Source organism: Ixodes scapularis, unplaced genomic scaffold (genome assembly GCF_016920785.2).
Source record: "Ixodes scapularis isolate PalLabHiFi unplaced genomic scaffold, ASM1692078v2 PGA_scaffold6__148_contigs__length_123643588, whole genome shotgun sequence".
In the NCBI taxonomy this organism is placed as follows: domain Eukaryota; kingdom Metazoa; phylum Arthropoda; class Arachnida; order Ixodida; family Ixodidae; genus Ixodes; species Ixodes scapularis.
Window position 1 is genome coordinate 21013780 of NW_024609881.1, and position 9819 is coordinate 21023598.

General features: G+C 49.7%; 2 protein-coding genes across 2 annotated transcripts; one reads left to right on the forward strand and one right to left on the reverse strand.

The window, feature by feature from the left end:
* Positions 1–426: 426 nt before the first annotated feature.
* On the forward strand, positions 427–1948 carry LOC115330128. Its single transcript, XM_040211657.1, has 2 exons — positions 427–790; positions 1779–1948. The coding sequence occupies exons 1-2, from the start codon at positions 469–471 to the stop codon at positions 1946–1948; spliced, it is 492 nt and encodes a 163-aa protein (XP_040067591.1). The 5' UTR covers positions 427–468.
* Positions 1949–3359: 1411 nt separating this feature from the next.
* On the reverse strand, positions 3360–5885 carry LOC115309463. The gene is made up of 3 exons (XM_040211658.3): positions 5612–5885; positions 4881–5089; positions 3360–4004 (listed from the first exon to the last, which is right to left on the reverse strand). Exons 1-3 carry the CDS (start codon positions 5835–5837, stop codon positions 3672–3674), a joined length of 768 nt encoding a protein of 255 aa, XP_040067592.1. The 5' UTR covers positions 5838–5885; the 3' UTR covers positions 3360–3671.
* Between the last annotated feature and the right edge of the window lie 3934 nt (positions 5886–9819).

The following is a 9819-nucleotide window of genomic DNA, read 5'->3' on the forward strand; positions in this document are numbered from 1 at the left end:
TTCGTGTGGATACCCCTTAAGGGGTATCCACACGAAGGAGAACTCCGCGGACGGATGTCGTGACGTCAGCAACCCGGGAAACTCCGTCCCCGGCTCTGCCGCGCGCACTTGCGGAGTTCTCATGCTAAGAGTACGAAGCCTCCGCGCCTCCGCCACGGAGGAGAACGAGAGAACGGCGCCACGAGGCGTCAAAAAGGGGTGACGTATGTCTCACGTGATGCGCGCTCCGCGGAGGAAAGGAGCGGATTTCTCCTTCGTGTGGATACCCCTTTATGGTCGATTCACACGACGGACTGATCCGCGGACGGATTGGTCACGTGATGACAAATCCGCGGAGCCTCGAGCTCCCGAGAGCATCCACACGACGGATGAGACGAGCTGACGACAACTAGGAGAACTCTCGACCCCACAGGCCCGCCAGGCCCGCGAAACGCCAACAGCGCACTGTTGTCCAGAGTAATCGTCAAGATGGAGGTCGATCGAAAGCGTCGTTTGGCCGCGATGGCCGCAGCGTTATCTTGCGATGAAGATGAGTCGTGTGGGTCCAAGAGATCGCTTTGGATGAAAGACTGGATGTGCAGAAAGGAACGCGGTATGCAAAACCAACTTTACGAGGAGCTCCTCGACAGCGATCCCGAGGAGTACCGCAGGCTGCTGCGCGTCAGCCGCGAGCAATTCCTGCAGCTGCTGTCTCGCGTGGGACCCAGAATAGCGCGGCAGGACACTGTGATGCGGCGAGCAATTCCACCAGAGACACGGCTACAAGTCACTCTTCGTTATCTTGCAACGGGTAAGTAACTTCACTCCAGCCTTCGTTTGTTGTACAGCGCGTAATAAATTTCTGGAGGCTACGACCTCGGATCCGTTATCACCCCCAGATGTTTGTCTCTCTTGTCGGCGGGTTCCCGCCTAAGCCATCCCGGACCTCTCGCCTGGAAGAATGTAAGAGCTAGCTGTGCAGATAGCTGGAAGGGGCAGTGTTCGTCGAATGTTGTCAGGGGCTCGGGATGCATTCGAGGTAGCGATGGCCGAGTGTGTAGCACGGTTCATTTGTCTATCCACCTGGTAAAAAAGAGGGCCCAAATTGGTGTTTAATAAGAATTAAATTTATATATATCTATATATATATACACATCAACATGATCATCAAATATTCCGCAATATCCCTGCCCCAGAACCCAGTATAACTTTTCGCTATCTGGATTATGGAACAACTTATCTTATTGGCTTCTATCTGGATATCAAGTTTCCAATACATTTCCAGTTGCATTTCTTTTTCCATAATCCAAATAGCGAAAGGTATCTTGGGTGTTCGGATCGGCATGTTTTTTTCTTTTTTTAATACAGAACAATTTCCACCATTTTAAAGACATGTTTCCTGTCCTTGTGTGGTTATGTGCAAGAAGTTGTAAGGTCTGGGGACGAATTTCTTTTGGGGAATGATAGTTTGTGGAAAGTGTCTTTTCCTGTATCCCTGTAAGTCCCGTGCTGTGCACTCCTCCATTTTGTCCAATAAAAAATCAGCCGTGTTTGAGACTTCTGTGTTTGTGTCATCCTTTAGAAAACCAATATCAGTTAAATCCACCACTTTTAACCAGGATCGGCTTGTTGTCACCCTCATTTCTTTTTTTCTTTCCTTTGGTAATTCAATTATTTGTATCTAATGTACTGCCCTTCCTCGGCTCTGCCTGATACATCTGGAGAACTTCCTAGATCATGCCATCTTGAGATAAGCCGAATAATTGCAATTTGATTTTTCTTCGTGCATTTGACGGGAGAAAGTCATCATTCATTAAGCCGTCAATTCAGGCTTGGACACTCAAGTGTCAATGACCTCATCCATGAAACGTGCACAGCACTCTACGAAGAGCTGAAGGAGGACTTCATAAGAACTCCAAAGACCGAAGAGGAGTGGCTGGATGTGATCAGTGGTTTCGCCCAGAAATAATTTCCAAACTGTGCCGGTGCACTCGACGGCAAGCACGTCTGCATCTGGAAGCCACCAAACTCTGGATCTGTCTACTTTAATTATAAGAAGACCCACAGTATCATACTCTTCGCTGTGGTAGATGCAAACTGCAAATTCATCTACACCGACGTCGGTGCCCCGGGATCACAAGGAGACGCCGGCATCTGGCAGACTACACCGTTACAACGAGCTCTGGCCAGCAAGAAGATCCATCTGCCAGAGCTGGTGAAGGTAGCAAGCTCACCAGACAAGTTTCTGCCCCCCGTTTTTGTGGGCGATGATGCATTTCCTATTGGAAAAAATCTCATGAAGCCGTTTGGTGGCACAAAGCTCACGGAAGAACAGCGGATATTCAATTACAGGTAAGTTTTGGTGGTATGTCAGATAGAGGTGAATATACGAATCCAAGTTAAAAGTTATTTACTCAATCAAAGCTGTTTCACAGACACTTTGTGCATAAAAACACTTCATGTGTTTTTATACGTGAAAGATTCTAACCGGCCAGTCTACCCATCTCTCTTCCTGGATACGGTGCACAATTTTGAGAATGGCTTTGCAGTATTTCTGCTACAGATCAGGAATCTCAAGAGATGTTTGCAACAGTACTGGGTAGTCTGTTGCAAACAGCTTCCAAAAAAAGAGCACTGGCAGCATCATAAGGACTGGAAATCAAGATTGCTTGGCTTGCATTCAACTTCAAGAAACCTGCAGGTTTTACAGAACAAGAACAACTCGTCTGTAAACTGCTTGCCATCACTTGCCTGATTTTTCTATAGTAAGCCGAGCTGGAAGATATTGGGACAATATATTACCATCATCTATCTGTACCGGCTTACCTCTCAAGCAACCGTCCTCCAAATCAAACGACTCGACTGATTGCAGACTGGCAGGATGCTTTATTCTAGCCAAAATGGCACTTCCCATGAATGTCCATAGCCTGTGACAGGCTAAGAACTCGGCAGATGCTGTGCCTCGAGCACGAGCTGTGTGCCTTTGATAGTATACATCGTCGCACACAGCCCAAACCTGGGGGAAGGCAACGAGCGCATGGTGGAGACAGAACATCTTGTGGGTTTTTACCCTGTTATTGATTATAGGGAGGAGAGGTTTCGACAAAATAGTTGTTGGTACGTGCCGGCAATGTCTGAAAAGTGGCGTTCTTAAGTCATAATTTTACATTTCCATCGCTGGCAGTCTCTTGGTTTCAGCTAGAATAGAAAAGTCTGCTGCCTACTGATCTGCTTCTTAGTCTTGATGACTCGCTCGATACTTGCCTGTTCCTTTCCAGGTTGTCCAGAGCTAGACGTGTTGTAGAAAACACATTCGGAATCCTGGCCAACCGTTTCAGGTGTTTGCTGACAGTGATAAATGCCATTCCCGAAAGGGCCACTGCCATCGTCAATGCTGCATGTGTCCTGCACAACTTTCTCAGCAACGACGTGCTGCCCCAACAAGCATCAAGGGCAGATGCAGAGAACGAACGCCGAGGTCGCCCAACGTTTTTCAGCTTCCCAGCATCGCGTGGACGTGCTAGCACATTTGGCGCTGCAGTGAGAGAGGACATGTGTAGTTTTTTCAATGGCAGGGGTGCTGTGTCATGGCAGCGAGAGGCCGCCTACGTTGAGTTAGACAAACACTGCACACGCAGACCGAAGAAAGGAGTGCAGACAAAAAGAAGCAAGTAAACAGTTAACTTCAACTTTTATTCGGTCAGATGTTTTTCTATGACACTGAGTATTTCAGCCTGGCAGCGAACCAACTTTAATGGGTTCATTGGTCGCATGAGTGCTGCAGCAGCCTTCGCAAAATGTGCAGAGGCGTCATCTGCGTCGGAAGGCTGTTGTACAGCAACTGCTATTTTTTCAAGGGCAGCTGTTCTCGCAGCCCAATCGTTAGCCGAGGGCTGCGAGCTTCGAGCTTTCCTTGACACGCTACTACTGCTGGCCGTACTCACAGAGGCAGGGGACGGCTGTGGCGCATACTCGATGTTGGCGTCCGGGTCGGCATCCTGGTCCGCACTTTGCTCAGCGTTTTGCTGTAATTAAAAGTTGCATGCAAATTAATTTTATCTATGCACAGAGCGAGTTATGCCAGCCTTCGTGGGCTTCAAGAAGGTTGACCTGCCCTGTCCTGCAAAGAAGGAAACAAACTCCAGTAATATCAAAATCATTTAATTTACAAGATGTTCAAGAACTGACTGTATTTTTATGTTAGAGCAGGTGTTTTATATTGTCTTCATATGAGGGTACGGTACCTCATGACAGTTGAAATGCACTCCATGTGCCCAATATACTTGAGCAAAGTATTCGGTGTTCCTGCTTGCATCCCTAGCTTTATGTACTCGTCTCATGAATAAACATGTGCCACTGTAATTCACACTGACAGTATGTAAAGTGCTTATGCGTGCACAGAGTGTGTGCACAGAATGGCTAAAAAATTCATAAACGCTCGTAAATTTAGAAAAAATGATACAAAGCTGGCATTTGTACTGCAATGGCTGAATTTCTCATTTACAGTGGAGATAAAGGACAGCGCTTGGCGCAGTCCAACTTCCCGCTGTCAAAACTTGCACGCAAAAAATTACTCGATTGATGCTGCACGTCTTGCCTTAATGTTTCAGTTGTCACTGTAGTGGCGTAACCGTAACAAGTCTATTGTGCAAATTAAGAAAAGCAGGAAGAGATCATGCTCCTCTTTCCACTTCAGCGAGTGAACACGGGACAGAAGGTGGGTCGCTCCTTGCCTCCTCTCCAGCTTTCTCTTGCTAAAGTGAAAAGAGTGGGAGGAGCTTGTTCAGCTTTTCTTAGCATGCAAAAGGGGATAGTCGCTCAAAACAAGAATCTACACGACAGATAGCAGTGTATCGCAATGACTTCTGGAATGGCATATATAAGGCAGCTACAAAATTTACCGCCTCTGGCTCTGCCACCTCAAAGGCCTCGCTGAAGGTCCTTGTCCCTGTCGGCTTGGCAGCATCTAGGAAGTTCAGACAATGGAAGAACTTCCATTTGCCCTTGTAGGAATCGCTGGAAGCTTGGCCGCTTTTCGATGACTCCAGTTTTTTTTTTTTCTCTGCACGGTAGGTCCTCCTTTTGTTATTGAAGAATGTCTTCAGCGTATCTGTAACACAAAACATATTTTAATCTTCAAGGGCTGCGGGTAATGCAGGGCACAATCAGTGTGTAAGCATTTTTTTCCCTGCACTTTCAGGTAAACAAGCTTTGCAGGGTTCAATACCATTGAACACCAATGTATGCAGCAGTAGCGATCCCCCACCGTAAAAAAAAAAAGAGAAAAAAAAAACTTCAAATCTAGATACAACACGCGTCACACTGCGCGATCTCCGCAATAAGAGTTCATCGGTCGGCTTGGTAAGAATAGCTTTCTGTTCGCAGTCTAGCAGAGAGAACAATGAAAGGTGTGCTTCCGTCCGGGAGCCCCTATTTTAAAGCAACCGAGCCATCTCGAAGCAAGAGATCGAGTCTCCCTACGGGCGACCCGCCACACTGCACGCACAGTAATGGGAAACGCGGCGAACAGTTTAAAGAAATAGGTGTACTGGGTGGCGTGAGTACTGCCCAAATGTTTTCTGCATGCTCGGACGGAATAAGAAATGGAGTACATCATAGTCATAATACGTACCGGGGACGTACGGGCCGCATTCAGGGTAGCGGTCCTCCATCTCGTCGGCGATTTGTCGCCACAACGCGCCTTTCAAAGCGTTGTTGGCGTACTCGCTCATCGTCATGTCCCAAAGCGCTGGGAAATGCTCCACAAGCGAAATGAAAAACATGCTTGCTTCATCGCTTAATTTTGAGCCGTACGAAGGGCCAGGGACAGCAAAATCGGAGTACGGTTCGCCAGCCATCTTTCCCGCGCAAACCAGGAAAGTTTCACTGTTGCCAAACTAACTATGTTTTTCAAGCCAAAGCATTCGATATCCTCCGTCAAAAATCCGCGAGTGAAAAAGGCGCTTGACTTTATCACTCCGCGCCTCCGCGGAGGAGGCGCGGATCGCGGGAATCGGTGACGTGCCAGTCACGTGGTACACGGTCCGCGGACGAAAATCGGGATTCGGTCCGTCGTGTGAATCGGCTATTAAGGGTATCCACACGAAGGAGAAATCCGCCACTTTCTTCCGCGGATCGCGCATCATGTGATTAAAAGGGGTATCCACACGAAGGAGAAATCCGCCACTTTCCTCCGCGGATCGCGCATCACGTGAGACATACGTCATCCCTTTTTGACGCCTCGCGGCGCGTTCTCCTCCGTGGCGGAGGCGCGGAGGCTTTGTGCTGACAGCACGAAAGCTCCGCAAGTGCACGCGGCGGAGCCGGGGACGGAGTTTCCCGGGATGTTGACGTCACGACATCCGTCCGCGGAGTTCTCCTTCGTGTGGATACGCCTTTATGGGGGTCACTTTCGAGTGCAGACTGGAACCCCGGTTTATCGCGCTCTAAGCCCCTCTACCTAGTTGGCCCTGGCCAGCATTGGGCGCGTTAAGTTAACGCGCTCGAGCGCGCTCCAGCGGTAAGAGTGCACTCGAGCTAAACTAGACAACATCGTCTCACTTCCGGTGCACGGTGGCGGAGCGCGCTCCGCGAGCTCCGTCGTCGGAGATCAAGTCGGAGATGGTGCGCGAGAGTTCGAACAGGTCGGTTTCCGGTGAGATGACGGCGTTTCCGCTCTCGCGGCCAGTCCAGTGTTGCCAACCGTAGGGTAATTACCCTACTTGTAGGGTATTTTAGGCATTTATGGTATATTGTAGGGCTGTAGGGCCGTCCGGCCATTTCTCCGCCAAAAGTAGGGTATTTTCAGACGTTGCTTCTTCAACGGCGAGCATAACAAAAAAAGAAAAAAAAGTTGCCCCGAAAGTTGTGCATAGCTTTACAACCCGTGTGCTGCCACACCACAACATCATGCAAAACGAAAGAATCCAAGTTGCAAGACGTGCTAACCGAGAGCACCACACACCAAGTTGGAGTATGTAGGCTCCCTAAGTAGGAGAGTATTGAAGAGCTGGAGCAAGTGGGAGAGGTGGGAGGAGGTGGAGTTGCGCTTAGGAAGTTTGGAACCAGAAGAGGTATCTTCCCAGCGGAAATGGTCCCGCCAATTTTTTTCTGATGACTGGTCCATCCGGCGGTCCTTGTTACACCTGCGAAACACGTGGCGCCGCAGGCGGAACCATCCCGAGCCCACCAGGGCGGGTTCATATCTCTTGAGCGAATCGACGTTGTAGCGAATAACGGGGGCCGCGCTGCGCTTACGCCGTTTCGCGGCGACAGTCTGCGGCGGCTCATTACAAAAATGGGAACCCATTTGGCCCACCCGAAAACGCCGCCTCGCGGCGTCCGACTATTCGTGGGTGTTCGCTAAAACGCCATTTGAATAAGTGAGTGCATCCCCGTTTCATCGAATGACATTTTAGCGAATACGGAGGAGCCGCCGTTTTCATATCCTCCCCTGGTGTAAAAGCCTAGTTTGTCGAAGTAGTACCTTAGTTTGACGAATCCCTAGGCGGTACACTTAAAGAAGCTAATATACCGTTCGGATTAGCTTCCTTTTGTAATGAGCCGCCTTGTCTGACGCCGCGAGTGCTGGTTCCGCGTAGCCCAGTTTTTAATTTCACGACAAATCGACTAAACATGTTGGTTGGGAATGTCTGTGCGCTCGCTACATCACTGCTGTGCTGATGCTACACAGCGCACATGCAAGATGCAAGCATGGCGTTCTGGAATAACGCAGGTATGTGCGTGCATGCATGCCCTGTCGCTTTGTACTGTATTAAGATTACCCTGTATCATCATAATCCATGCAAAAGTATTATTTGAACAAAGATTTGCCTCGTAGGGTAAAACGTAGGGTAATAAGAAACATTCGTAGGGTAATGTAGGGTTTTCTGGACGCTGCCGGGGGGTATTTTCGAAAAATAGGTTGGCAACACTGGGCCAGTCTCGAGGTTACTCGCGGTGGTTTTACACCGTGGTCTCGCACGAGATGGAAGAAACATCAAAACCCAAGCGTTTCGGGCTCCGGGCCGGGCTGCCGGGCCACTTTGGACCAGAGGCGTCGGATGTGCGCAATCCCTGGCGAGCGAGTTCGCTTCCGAACGCTTCGAGGATGCCACCGCGCTCGCCTCGCCAAACCTCGCCGACCGCGACCGCACCAACCGAACCCCGCGGCCTAAAGGCTCCGGCCTAGCCAGGAACGGCACCCAGGTAGGCCGGTGGTGGGTAGGAGCTGCTCGTCCTGCGCTACCATGCCGTGCTCGGAGCTTTCGGCGTCGTTCGTGCTTTCGCCGAAGCCTTTACGAACTCCCTCGGACGCGCAAGTCGCGCCTGCTTGGATGCGTGGCTACTTCGACGGCGATCGCTGGGCAGCTCGTGCAATCGTTCCGTCCATTGTGGAAAATAAAAAAAATAAAAAAGTATGGTGATGGAGTAGAAAGGTATGCATACATCCTTCAAATGCTTGTCGAGGTTCTTCATGTACCTTGCCGCAATTTCAGGATCAGGCGAGCCAATGAATTCGGACATTCAGCCGTCATTCTTTAAGGCTTTTGGGAATTCAAAAGGCGTTCGGCGTACCTTTAATCGCCGCTCCAACAGCGTGCAGCACAAATAGAATCTCTTGCTGTTGCTGCCGTCTCCGCGCACTTATTTCATCGAAGTCGTCGTCGAACAAACACTTCTTCGACGTTTCGACGAGCCGGAACCGGAAACGTTAAAAAAAATTGGCGTCAGATGGCGCCTCGGTACCAAAGTGCGCCGTTAAAGGGGCCCTGCAATCATATTTAAGCGTCTACCTTTTTTGCGGTTTCCCCGTCTCTTGGGGTTCGGGCAAGCCAGCGGGCACGGAGAGAGTAACTAAATATCAGTGCGTCATATTTTAACCTGACGACGCGGAAACCTCCTCCACCGACGAGGGCGACCCGCGGTACCGAAAGCGCGCAAAATGTGACGTCTTTGGTCCTGGGCTTACTACTGGTCAGAGCCGCTAAAAGCCTCTTTATAGTCGAAATACAAAATGTAAGTGGCGCGAACCGTTTCAATTATTTATAGAAGTAGTTTTTGTTTAGTATTTTAGATCAAAAAAGAAACGAATGAAGTTCATAAAGTACGGAAACAAGAAATGACCCTTCGACATACCCGCCACCATGCGGTGGAAAAAGCGGCGCATACTAGAAAGGAATAGTGGGATTAGGTGCCGACACGGAAAGGTCCCGGATGTACGCGGCAGCGCTGCGGTCGTATGCCGGCTCGAGGATCCGACCGGTTCCGAGCGTTCCCAAGGCTCTCGGCGCGGGCTTGGCTGGCGATTTAGCCCATTGGCGGTATGGCAGAGCGAAGTGGCTCCCGGTCTGAACTGATCTTTACCCCGTGTTTGCTGTCGTTTGTGGCCAATGAAGTGTCATGCCGAATTAGTATTTAATCGCGCAGCAAATGCAATGAGAGCCGCTCTGGCTGCCCGCTGCATACAGCCTATCCAGAACACGCTTCAATGGCGCCCTCTCGCGCCGTCGACTCGAAGTGCGGCATTCGTGAGCGCTCGATGAGCTCACTACTTCTCCTCTAGTTCACGGCCACTCTCAAGCAACCAAGGACGTCATGAGGGAGGTTATTTTTTGCTTGTTTTTGTAATTTTAATTTGCCTATAACTTTTAAAATAGAGGGAATTTCGAGAAAAGAAAAGTTTCACTAAGTTACTACGTTCAGTGCGCTCAGGTTCGGTGCAAATTAAAAATTAGTAAAAAAGTCATTGCAGGGCCCCTTTAAGCTACGCTCCGAACCCGCGCGCTCGAGCGCAGATGTCCAGAGTCTGGAGCTCACTAACTTAACGCGCCCATTAGT